Source organism: Bos javanicus, chromosome 15 (genome assembly GCF_032452875.1).
Source record: "Bos javanicus breed banteng chromosome 15, ARS-OSU_banteng_1.0, whole genome shotgun sequence".
Taxonomy (NCBI): Eukaryota; Metazoa; Chordata; class Mammalia; order Artiodactyla; family Bovidae; genus Bos; species Bos javanicus.
In genome coordinates, this window is record NC_083882.1 from 31,673,344 (window position 1) to 31,686,722 (window position 13,379).

At 48.6% G+C, this 13,379-nt stretch overlaps 1 protein-coding gene across 1 annotated transcript in view; it reads left to right on the forward strand.

Moving 5' to 3' along the window:
- The window catches only part of GRIK4 (glutamate ionotropic receptor kainate type subunit 4), a 501,670-nt gene that overhangs the window by 475,252 nt on the left and 13,039 nt on the right, over nt 1-13,379 (forward strand). Inside the window, exon 18 of the mRNA XM_061440611.1 lies at nt 3,772-3,900. Within this exon, the coding sequence (XP_061296595.1) occupies nt 3,772-3,900 (129 nt within the window). The remainder of the gene's footprint in view (nt 1-3,771; nt 3,901-13,379) is intronic.

Consider the following 13,379-nt stretch of genomic DNA (forward strand, 5'->3'; position numbering starts at 1 on the left):
TTAGGCCTGTTGTTCTCTCCCCTTCCGCTTCCTGCTCTTAGATCGTTTCTCTGCCGGCTGACATCTCTACGAGTGGTGGAAGGGCGATGGTAGGACTCAAGTGAATTAATTTTGCTATTAGTGTCCTCGGGGAAAGGTGTAATATGAAAGTGGACTGATGTGATTGGAGGAGACGGCTTTCAAATCATCTGTGGCTCTCGTGGATCCGTCTACTCTGAGTCAGCGTAGATAGCTGAGAGTGAGCGGGAGTGCTCTGATGTAGCTCTGATGAGGCTAGAGAAGCTTGGCTTCCAGAAAAGTATCCCAGCTATGCCTTCTAAAGGCAATGCCTGCTTTAGGCCTTCCCTCGCCGATGACTCCTTCACCAGAAGGTGAGGGGGAGCATGTTAACTGCTCACCATGGTTGTGGCAGAGGTCTGGAAATGTTCCCCAAGTGTTTCAGACACATACCCTTCCCCCAACACCATGGAGAGTCGTGTGGCACTCATGACTTCAGACAAGGTTGTCCTGTGCCAGGCAGCAGGGAAAGAAGCAGGAATGGAAGAAATCAGATCATGTGGGGAAATTGATATATAGTACATGCATCTTTGCTATGATCTTGCACAATTCTTCCTCTCTCTCTTTTCTTCTAAGTATAGTTGATTTACAGTGATGTGTTAGTTTCAGGTGTATAGCAGAGTCGTTCAGTAGACATATATATATTTTTCAGACTCTCTCTTTATAGGTTATTAAAAAATATTGAGTAGAGTTCCATGTGCTATACAGTAGGTCCTTGCTGGTTATCTATTTTATATATAGTAGTGTTACACCCCTTCTCTGGATAATTACATAACTCAGAACTCTATAAATTATGGGGCTTACTTATACCAGTGTCTTGTGAAGAGCATGGCTTTGAGGCAGGCAGATCTGGAAATGCACCCTGCTTCCTGACTGCAGGACCTTGGACAAGTGATTTAACCTCTCGGAGTCTCAGTTATCTCATTTTAAAGGGAAAGTCGCTCAGTCATGTCCAACTCTTTGCAACCCCATGGACTATAACCTGCCAGGCTCCTCTGTCCATGGAATTCTCCAGGCAAAAATACTAGAGTGGGCTGCCATTTCCTTCTCCAAGGGATCTTCCCGACCTAGGGATCGAACCCAGGTCTCCCGCACTATAGGTGGATTCTTTACCGTCTGAGCCACCAGGGAAGCCCATCTCACTTTAAAACCAGGTTTCTAATACCTAACTCAAAGGGTTATTTTAAAGGTTAAACCTAATCATCTGGTCTCACCATGGTATCTCATCACACTTAGCCTGTTTGGGGGAACATTAGACCCTCCTCATCTTTTCCATCATTCCCTCTGTTACTTGATCAAAGCAGATGACTTCTTAAAGACTGCTCAGACACCAAGCCCAGGAACATTGGCAGTAACACGATTCAACTCTTGAACCCTGTGATTTCTGACACCGGTAGTTCTATAACCCAGAAGCCTCACTCAGGGCACCTGCTTACTCTCTGCTTAGCATCGTATTTCATTGAGTCCATTAATATTACAGATCGTGGGCCCCTTTGAGAAATTTAAAGGTTGACATTTTGTTTCAAGATGGTGGAGTGAACCGCAAAATGAACCTAAGGTTCACCTTGATAATACTCTAGCAATTTAACATATTTAACTGAAATGTCAGGTGTTTCAAGAGTGTTCACAGAGGAAAAACCTATAGAGAGTTGACATGAAGCTGACTGACTAGAAATTCTCATCGGTAACCAACGAAAAGGGGAGGGAAATGCATTGGTCCTGTGTCTGAAGTGATGCTGTTTCCGTTTGTGTTACTTTAATCTTATTCCACCTGCAAGGTAGATGTGGTCCTTCCCATCCTAGAGGATAGAACTGAGATTCAGGGTTGATAAGTTACTTGTCCAAGGTCACAGAACAGGTGGAGAGAGAAACTGGGCTTGAGCCTAGGGTGCCTGTCTCAAATCTAGCGTTTCGCCTCCCAGATCGTGTTGACATAAGGGTACCCAGCTCGACAGAACAGGATAGATGGGGAGGGTGAACTATGAGCTAGCTCGGGCTCTCAGATCAGGCTGGGAAGAGCACTGCAGAGTCGACTTGATAAGACAGAATTTAGGTCCTAAAGACAAGCACGTGTGTCCTTCTTAAGTGAGAGGAAAGGGCGTAAACAAATAAGCAATGTGACTGGACCCAGGAAGATTAAGGGAAACAGAACAAGGAATGAGATGGGTAGGTAGTTTAGGAGCTAAGTAGGCAAACATGGAGTAAGCAGAATAAGCCTTTGCTGGGGCCCTTGGTGTGCTATAGACATTGGGCTGAAGATGCCTTGAAAACTGCTCGAAATGCCTTGTCGGGTGGATACTTGTTTCTAAGCCTGGAATGTTCATTAGTCTCACCATCTAACACCATCTGTTAGTTCAAGTAGCCATTCACTTCAGATGTGTGTTAAGTACCTGCTATAGGTGAGGTGCTGTTGACATTCACCCAATTTGCGTTCAGTGCTGCAGGCTTGGGGTTTGAATGCCCAAGCATAGTTGTATCTATAGCAGGGAAGTTTCTATCTATGGAATCATGGGCTGTTAGAGTCCTAAGAGATCTGGGAACTGATCTGATTCCTTACCTGTCAAAGGGCAGTCCATGGCCCAATGGCAGGGCACTACCTTGGAGCTTGTTAGAAATGCACTCTCAGCCGCCACCCCCGACCCACTGAATCAGAGTCTGCGGGGTTTGACAAAATCCCCAGGGGATTCCAATGTGCATGAAAGTTTGAGCGCAGGCATCTATTTGTTCCAGCTCCTGCCTGTATCCTTCACCAGAGCCCTTTCCCCCAGACCATCTGTCCACAGCAGGCCTTCACAGAGCTTAGACAAGAACCTGGGTAGCTTAGTTGCTTTCCAGCCTCTTGGCAGCTTTTTCTTAACGATTTCAGACCTCAGCCTGGGCTGGGGCATCGAGCTTTCCATGGTTTCGTTTAAGCCTGTTTCTGTGATTAAATCTAAATTCCGGAACCAGAGCTCCTTGATGGTATTCCATTTGAAAATTAAAAAAAGAATTGCACTCAACTAAGCCTTCGGTTTGAGGAGGTGGGGGGAGTGATGTAGACAGGGTGGTGGACAAGGTCAGGGTTTTGGGGCCCCAGCGGGCAGCTGTTAGGGTCGTGGATGCCCCAGATGGGTGCTCCATGCAGATAGAGCCACTCCTCTCTCTGGGTGGCTCTTCTCTTATTGATGGCTGCTCCTGGTAAACAGTTGTAGGGTATAATGTAGTGAGAGTTACAAATGGCAGAGAAACTAATTTAAATAAAGTAGAGAGTAGGCAGCTGATGGGCAGCAAGGTTTGTGTCACAGAAGATGTCCCTGCTTGGCCCCCCAGAGGCAGGCAGATGGGAAGCTTTTGCAACCAGTTCCCTGCATGCCCGTGGGTTCACCCAGGTAGAACGCAGTGGCGCCTGGATGGGGAGGTGGGAGGCGCAGCTGTCTGTCACTTGACCCACAGTGGGGTCTTGGCCATGGGCTGGGCGTGCCAGTCAGCGTGGAGAGAAGGGAAGTAAAAATACCTGGTGCCCCACTTGGAGCCAGAACGCAGTCCTGTCCACGGAGAGTCCCAGCCTGAGCACAGTGGAGAGCTGTGCTCCTGCGGGGACCCCAGCCCCTCCCCTCCTGTGCTACATGGGCGGGGTGGTGGGGGGTGGCAGGGAGGTTGAGACCTGGCCGGGGAGCAGAGAGATGCAGATGGGGCACTCACGTCCTGTGTTTCGGGCTCTCCTGTGACCCCCAGGCTCCGTCTTTCGGGACGAGTTTGATCTGGCCATTCTCCAGCTGCAGGAGAACAACCGCCTGGAAATCCTGAAGCGCAAGTGGTGGGAAGGGGGCAAGTGCCCCAAGGAGGAGGATCACAGAGCCAAAGGTAAGGGCAGCCGGGGCGCCCCCTCCTGCCTGGGAGACCACAGCTGCTTGTCTCTGGCTTCCGAATCCCAGGTCATTGCAGGTTGAAAACAAGCCTCGAAAGGAGCCCAGGGCCAGGCTGGGATCGACAAGGGTCAGCCCTGTCCCAGGTCTCAGCTCCCTGTAGGGTATCCACTCCCGCCTTCTTGCAGGCCCTACAGATGCTAACCCTGCCACGCATCTTAAGTCCAATCACTTCTGCGCCAGCACCACCTCTTCCACTGTGGCCTCTGTCCCTGGCACTCCACAACCGCACAATTACAACAGCCTGGCTTCTTTTTCCCATTTTTGCCCCTCTTCAGTGTTCTCTCCGGGGCTTCCCAGGTGGCGCTAGTGGTAAAGAACCCACCTGCCAGTGCAAGTTAGATGTAAGAGACTCAGGTTCAATCCCTGGGTCGGGAAGATCCCCTGGAGGAGGGCATGGCAACCCCCTCCAGTATTCTTGCCTGGAGAATCCCAGGACAGAGGAGACTAGGGGGCTGCAGTCCATAGTGTCACAGAGTCAGACACAACTGAAGCGACTCCACACTCCCACACACAGTGTTCTCTTCACCAGGAGCCTTAAAAAGGTCATTCTTGACACACATAAGATTGCAGCCTCGGGGGCTTCCATGGCGATTCAGTGGTTAAGACTCTACCCCTTCATTGCAAGGAGTGTGGGTTCGATCCCTGGTCAAGGAAGTCCCTCATGCTGTGAGGTGCAGCCAAAAGGGAAGAAAAGAGATTGCAGCTTTGGCCTGACAAATCTTCCAATGGTTCCCATCTCACTCAGAATAAAACTCAAGCTTTCTATGACTCCCGACCCTACCTGATCTCTTCCCCCCGTTTTCTTCCTGCTCCCCAAGCCTGTTCCTTCAGAAGCTCCCTCAGAGGGGCCATCAAGTCCCCACCCTGCATACCTCTCCCCCTCCTCTTTACTGCTTTATTTCTCTTTTCAGACTTTGTCACTACCTGATATTATTATTTTCTATTAATCCATTTACTTTCTGCCTCTTCTAGAACATAAGTTCCATGAGGGCAGAGTTTGTCTTCCTCACAGGGCTGTCCACTGGGCCTGGCACATGGATATTGTATTGAATGAATGAATGAATGCTAAATCCAGCTGGATAGAGAGCAGTCACTGACTGCCGTGAAGTTGAGGCGGGGCTTCCCCTGTGGCTCAGCGGTCAAGAATCTGCCTGTAATGCAGGTGTCACAGGAGCCATGAGTTCAATCCCTGGGTCAGGAAGATCCCCTGGAAGATGGCAGCCCACTCCAGTGTTGTTGCCTGAAGAACCCCTTGGACAGAGGAGCCTGGCAGGCTACAGTCCATAGGGTCCCAGATAGTTAGACATGACTGAAACCACTTAGCACGCGTGCACGAGGGTCCTGAACATGTAGCATTTTCTGTTGGGGGAATATATACCCTGGCTTACCCAGGACAATCTCGGACTACATATCTGCTGTAGATCAGTTAATGCCTGTTAGTTATTTTTAGAATGCCCTTTCATTCTCCAAATGTCCTGGTTTGAGCAATAAATCATCTGGTCACCCCAGTGATCTACTGCAGCCTTGCTAAAATATGCATCGAGTTTACCTATACACGCTGTCCCCCAGGGAGGCAGCAGAGGAGTGAAATGGATGATCCTTGTGCTTCCCCTCTTGGCTCAGGGTGAGTGATTATCCAGGATGAGACAGTGAGGGAGTGACTTTGTGTTCCTAAGTGTCTCTGTGTGCATCTTGATCCTGCAAGGAGAGGGCTCAGGAATACAGGAGCAGCCCTTAGTCATTTAGAATATCGTCTTTTTTTTTTTTTTGGCCACATCTTGCAGCATGCAAGATCTTAGTTCCCTGACCAGGGATCAAACCTGTGCCCCCTGCAGTGGAAACACAGAATCATAACCACTGGACTACTAGGGAAGTCCTGATCTGGAGTAATTTAAAATAGAAACAGAGAGATGGGCCTGGGACCCAGAGTGAAACAGGAGAGATGTCCAGGTTTCTGGCACCCTAAAAGCCCTTGATCCTCCTCCAACCCTCTCCCTCCCACAGTGGGTTGGGTGCCTTCTGTGGTTTTGGATTGAGCACTCAACATGCTGCGTTGCAACTCTTGGTGTCCTCTGCCTGGTCAATGGCCCCTTAGAGTGGACCTGTCTCCTCTGCTCTATGTCCCTGGCCTCCCCTGCAGAGACTGACACATAATGGGCACTCAGTGAAAGTTTGTGGGATGTGTGATTAGAGCCACTGACTGACAGCTGTCAGAAGACACCGCTTAGGGTCCCCCTGGGCCACACTAAGGTGCTGAATGACACTGCTGTGATGGTTTCCTGGGTAGTCTTCACGCCCAGAGCTCTCCACTCTGTAGAGTTGTTCCTGACTGGCAGCTGACTGGACACACGTGGGGATGCGGGGAGGCTGTAGATGAGGGAGACTGATCAAAACAGGGGTGGCGAAGAGCAAGGGCTCAGAGAGCTGCAGGGACCCCACCAGCTCTGGCTGCTCCAAGCCTCCCTCCTCTTCTCCTTCTCGCTGGTGGTGAGGTCCCCCACTTTCCTTCTCTTTGTAAACCTGATCCTATTTGATCTTTTGGAGCCTGGTTCCCCTCGAGACTCACGACTGAGTTATCCCAACTCTCCAGTGTCCCCTTTCATCCCTGACTGCTAAACCCAGCCCCTGGCAGTTAGTATTTGCTTGTGTTTATTTTCACCAGTAATCTATAGAGGAACACTTGGAGGGCAGCAGATTGGCAAGGACGTAATGATGACTCAGGAGCTGGGACCTTATGGCTTTCACTCAGGGACCTCAATTTAGATCATCTCTGTCCCATTCACGATTTCACCCAAAGGCCAGTGGAATCCCCCCACCGCCCAAGAATGGAGCTTATCAAACTTTTGCCCCCCTGCACACCTGTTTGTTCTGCCGACTGCCACTATGTTGGTTCTCTCCCCTGAGGCAGTGTGCACAGGGCTCAAAATCATGAATAGTGCGTCAAGGGGACTCTGCTCCATAGATGGCCTTGTTATTTACGCTGTAAAATGTCTTTAAGCCTTAGTTTCCTTCTCTGGAAAACAGAGCTAAAAATAATAATGACCCTCCTTGGGCTATTGCAGAGATCGAATGAGATAAATCATGTTAAATGCTTAGCAGGGCACCTGGTTCAAAGGAAATGAGAAGTGATTTTATTCTAAATTTTTAATCTAAATAAGCAGTTGAGGTCTGAATAGTGTCCACAAGTGCATCTGTCCACCCTGTATTCCTCCAGGCTACATAGTTCTTTTTCAACACATAGGACATTAGTTTTCTATTAATAGTTGTTCCCTATGGACTGTGAAAACCTTAAGGACAGGGTCTGTGTCGTATGTATTTTTCTATCCCAGTGACCAGCATATCATTTGACATTTCATCAGTACTTGATGCAAGGAATAGAAAGGAATGAATGAATCAGCCATCATCTCAAGGACCTACAGACTGGTCCTACTTCCTAAGTCTGTTTTCCTCCAGACAGCCCTGACATCCAGGAAGTGGATGGAAAGTGTTTACAGAGCCCCCACTGCCTCGAACAAACGGTGGAGACCGCTGTGTATCAGGCACTGTGCTGGGCTCCAAAAGTATCAAAAGCAATGAGACGTGGCCCTGCCCTCAAGAGGCTTAGCACCTAGAGACAGGTGCAGATCATCTCTGTAACAGTCACAATGCAGAGATGCTTTCATAGAGCTGGACAGAAGGTATTATGAAGCCCCAGGGCAATACTTCTGAGCAATATTCAGGGAAGGTTTATGGAGACATGGGGCCTGGACCATGAAACATCCATTAGGAGTTACAGCTTTATTTGTTTATTTTTATTTTATTTATTTGGCTCTGCTGGGTCTTCACTGCTGCACGGGCTTTTCTCTATTGTTGTGTGTGGGCTTCTCATTGCAGTGGCTTCTCTTGTTGCAGAGCACAGGCTCCGGGGCACATGGGCTTCAGTAGTTGCGGCTCCTGGGCTCTAGAGCACAGGCTTGATAGGGATTGAACCTGACTTACCTGCATTCGTAGGCAGATTCTTTTCCACTGAGCCACCAGGGAAGCCCTGGGAAGTCACAGCTTTAGGAAGATTATGGAGCACAGCTGTCACACTCAGAAATTGGATTCAAAAAGCAGGGTGAGGTTGGATTAAGAGGACATTGAAAAGTGGGTGAAGGCGTGTGGACAGCAGACCAGTGTCCCAAACTTTCCCATGGAAGAGATGCACAGCAGAGGGGACTGAGTGTGGACTTTTGAGGGGTCTGGGGACACAGTCACAAGCGTCTCAAACAGCCCAACATGTTTGGAATATCCTTAAAGTCTTCTGTTTTGTCCTAAAAACACGTGTGAATTTTGCATCTGACAGCCGGATATGGGCATGTTTATGTAGTGGAAAAACCCTTTTCTGGCCTAAACTCTGGGTAAAATCGTGTCCTAGGAAGATGTCCTAGGAACACCCCAGAGCTCTGCATACACCTTGGCACACCGTGAGCACGCTGGACTGAGTTGGTGACGTTGGTGGCAGACCTCAAAGGTTCTGGCATGAGATGTGGCATCAAGAAAGCAGGTGCTGTGGATGGAGCTCTGAGCTGCCAGTGGCATTCACGGTCCCAGGGGACAGTCATTGCCTTGGGAGGAACAGAGAGGAGAGACTACCTTTAAGTTCTAAAAGAAGTTGTTCCAACTCAGCAGACACAATGTTCTTAGAAGTCAAGGTGTTTGATTTGCTAAAAAGTATTTTGGAATACAGAAGGCCAGTACCTGAAAAGAAGCTTGGTGTAAAGCTGACACTAGAACTTCAAAGACCCAGGCCACCCAGGCTGCAAATTAGATAAAAAGATGTCCTTCTGAGACAGGGAGTTTCTGAGCCGGAAAGGATGTGTTAGAATTTGGAGGGTCCCTGAGAAGGAGCCTGATGTCCGGCTGAGAGGTGGAGAGTGCCAGAGAGAACTCTGGATTTGTTGGGAATCCCTAGAAGCAAAGAGGTTTTTGCTTGCTTCCAGAGCTTGGCAGACCCCAGAAATATGTGTTGTGCTGCATGGAATGGGGGGCGTGAGAGATGGCATGTGGGGACCAGGAGCAGAGAGGTCACAGGGACAGGCCTGCATTTTCCAGGGTCCCAGACAAGGATATTGGAAATCTAAGTCGAATCCAACATTAGGACAGGACGCCTAACTTCACCCCCATGACATCATCTCCTTGCCAACCTCAGACCTGAAATATATCCAGGAGTGAAAGGGGAACAGAGATAACACTGTATTTAACTGAATATAAACCTGAAATTTTGGAGAAGGCAATGGCACCCCACTCCAGTACTCTTGCCTGGAAAATCCCATGGGCGGAGGAGCATGGTGGGCTGCAGTCCATGGGGTCAGGAAGAGTCAGACACGACTGAGCAACTTCACTCTCACTTTTCACTTTCATGCATTGGAGAAGGAAATGGCAACCCACTCCAGTGTTCTTGCCTGGAGAATCCCAGGGACGAGGGAGCCTGGTGGGCTGCCATCTATGGGATTGCACAGAGTCGGACATGACTGAAGCGACTTAGCAGCAGCAGCAACAGCAAACATGAAATTTAAACATAAAGAAATCTCTGTTTCTGGCAATCAGGTGAAAACAGAAGCCTGAGGTAGACATTTGGTACTTTTATAGGAAAATTAAGTTGTCGTTTTTGCAGCGCGGTTGGCTTGGGATATTCTTCCCCATTCCACAGAGGTTTTAAGAAGACTGTCTGACAGCAGAGCTCAGAATGGATGGAGGAGAGAGACAGGGAAAGCAGGTTCCCAGGGAAGATGGAAAGAAGTGAGCAGGAGGCTTCTCCCCACTCTGCAATTGGGGACTGAATGTTCCCTGGCACGGAGAAGAGAACTGAGCAGATGAAGAGGGAAAATAAACAGTGGAAGTCATCCTTGCCCAGGTCTCATGTGCTTCAGAAGATGCTCGGGTTCTATCAACCAGCTGATGCTGTCTTGCCTCCTTTTAGTCGTCCTTGGGTACAAGAGGGGGAGCCATATTAATCACCGGTGTGGTCCAAGAAGGGGCTGTGTGGGAGATGCTGTACAAATCAGCATAAGAGCCGGGGCTTCGGTTCCCAGCCCAGCCACAGCAGCTGGTGCCAGTTTAACGCACTGACCCCATTTCTGCCATGGCTGAAACCCAAGCAGACATTACTCAGAGAAGCTGAAAGGCTTTCTGGCTGAGCAAAAGTCCACATGACCTCTGCCAAGCCAGGCCAGAAGCACTAACCTGGAAGGACTGGAGCCACTGCCTGGTTAGTGTGTGACAAATTAGCCATCAGACTTCCAGGATATAACTCACTGCTTGACAGACCTCCCCTCCCCTGTGGCAGAAGAACAGGAGCCAGCATGGCCTGGAAGCTCTCTTCCTTGAAATCTTTCGTGGGGGCCCGGAATGGAGCCGCAGGACCATGTTTTTTCTTGCATCTCAAATTGAACAAAGGGCAGTCCTTTTCATTTACTTTCCAAAGCAGCTCCTAGGAGATCTTTCTTTTATTGATTGGAATCCCTTGGCTTTCAAATGGACCTAAGGAAGGAGGAGAAGATGGAGCATTCTGAGAGGGATGGAGGTGGAGGGAACTTTGAAGGGGGATCCTTATCTCACAGACCTCTGAAGCTGAGAGTGACATCAATTAGGATGTTTCAGACAATGCACAGTGCCTGGCATAATCCTTTTCTACTGTGTTATCCTATTAAAATGTGATACATTTTAAAGAAAAGGATCTGATGCTACTCCACGTCTAATCCAATATTATAGCTCCAGCATCACTGCCAAAATCCAGAGAAGAATCCTAACATTGGGCTGATGCCACCAATCCGAGTTTTGTTTTGTTTTTTTTTTTGCCAGGTCTTCCTTGGCTCTGATGAGAACCACAACATTACCCCTTGGCTTCATCTATCCCCATTTCTTTCCCTGCCTATAACTCAGTGACCGGTTACCTGCATACACAGCTGAAAAACACAGATCATGTGGAGGACAGGAGTATTACAAAAAGAAGCAGGCTTCATTCCAAGCTGCTTCATTTTCTTCTGCCTTGTCTTTTCAAAAACACTCATTTTATTTATTTTCTCACTCAACTCCTATAAAAAGAAATATCGCTAGCCACTCACAGGGGCCAACATCCCCATTCAAGGGGATTGTATTACCGAAGGCTTTGCAGAGCAATCGCCAGACAAAAAGGTAGTCGGTGAATTCCAAGGAAATTAAATACTTTTATCTTAAAAAACACAAGCTCACAATCAGGCTTCAAAGGAACATAAATACAACACCGGGCTGTGAAAATCAGGATCCCCTTTCAAGGATGGAATAGAGGCCAGTGGCATTGACTCACAAAATCCTCAGAGAGCAGGAAGTTTGCTGTCTGGCATGGCGGGAATGAAAGTGTGAGACATCTTAGCAAGAGTGGGGGCGAGTAATGAGAGGGGTGGGGGGAATTGTGGGGACATTTTCCCTTCTCTTTCTTCCCTGGGGGCCCAGCTCTATTATGCTGGCTCTCTAGTTTCTCTGGAGAGAGCCAAGACTGGAAACCTGAATATGGGAGTTTAGATAGTGTCTCAAAGTGATGCTTGCAGAGAAAGCCTCTTCCTAAACAAATCGGATTGACTGCTCAGAGACAGGGAAACTCTGGGACGGGTGTAGGGGTAGGGTGGAAAGCGTGATCAAGAAGAGAGGTGAACCATGGCCCGGTGTGTCTGCATCAAAGGAGGTCAGCGAGTATAAAGACCACAGCCGCACCGTGTCTGCAAAGTGAGGCAAGATTAAGTCAATGGATCTTTGATCCAAACATTTGATGTAATGTTCCCAAGGAGAGCAGGGGTTTTCATAAGTGGAACTCACAGCCCATACATGGGCTTCCCTGGTGGCTCAGTGGTAAAGAATCCACCTGCAATGCAGGAGACACGAGTTGGATTCCTGGGTCAGGAAGAACCCCCTGGCAAAGGAAATGACAACCCATTCCAGTATTCCTGCCTGAGAAATCCCATGGATAGCACAGCTTGGCGGGCTGCAAATCCATGGGGTCGCAAAAGAGTCAGTCATGACTGACTGACTAAACAACAGCACAGCCTCCCTCCCCAGGCACTCGGGACAGGACTGGGGCAGTGGTCCTAGAAATGACTTCAGTCATGGGAAGCCAGGTTGAGTCCTGTAATCATGCTCCTGCAGCATGAAGGACAATGGGGGCCCCCAGTTCCCTGGAGAGGTGGTGTAGGGTAGGGATACAGGCTGAGACTCCAGCTTCCATTTGAATCAGGCACTTCCGCTTGCCAGCTGTGGGGTCCTGGGCAAGTTACCTGACTCCAGTACCCTGATTTCCTTATCTGGAACATAGAGGCAAGGGTAGTGCCATTTTCACAGGGCAACTGTTAGGATTGGATTAAAACGTTTAGCCTAGTAAGCTGGCTCATAGTAGACATTCATAAAGGTCAGCTTTACTTTTATAAACGTTAGCTGGGCAGCCTGACTTACCTGGATTTCACATCTTAGCTCTGAAGACTTGGGCAAATTCTTGAAGTTCTCTGAATTTCTGTTTCTTTAACTGTAAAATGCCGACAGTGGACCTTCTTTATAGTATTTTTAATGAGAATTGAATGAGATCCGAGGTGCTCAAGCTTAGTTAGTTCAGTCGCTCAGTCATGTCCGACTCTTTGCGACCCCATGAATTGCAGCACGCCAGGCCTCCCTGTCCATCACCAACTCCCGGAGTTCACCCAGACTCACGTCCATCGAGTCAGTGATGCCATCCAGCCATCTCATCCTCTGTCGTCCCCTTCTCCTCCTGCCCCCAATCCCTCCCAGCATCAGAGTCTTTTCCAATGAGTCAACTCTTCGCATGAGGTGGCCAAAGTACTGGAGTTTCAGCTTTAGCATCATTCCTTCCAAGAAATCCCAGGGCTGATCTCCTTCAGAATGGACTGGTTGGATCTCTTGCAGTCCAAGGGACTCTCAAGAGTCTTCTCCAACACCGCAGTTCAAAGGCATCAATTCTTCTGCGCTCAGCCTTCTTCACAGTCCAACTCTCACATCCATACATGACCACTGGAAAAACCATAGCCTTGACTAGACGAACCTTTGTTGGCAAAGTAATGTCTCTGCTTTTGAATATGCTATCTAGGTTGGTCATAACTTTCCTTCCAAGGAGTAAGTGTCTTTCAATTTCATGGCTGCAGTCACCATCTGCAGTGATTTTGGAGCCCCCCAAAATAAAGTCTGGCACTGTTTCCACTGTTTCCCCATCTATTTCCCATGAAGTGATGGGACTGGATGCCATGATCTTCGTTTTCTGAATGTTGAGCTTTAAGCCAACTTTTTCACTCTCCACTTTCACTTTCATCAAGAGGCTTTTTAGTTCCTCTTCACTTTCTGCCATAAGGGTGGTATCATCTGCATATCTGAGGTTATTGATATTTCTCCCGGCAATCTTGAGTCCAGCTTGTTTTT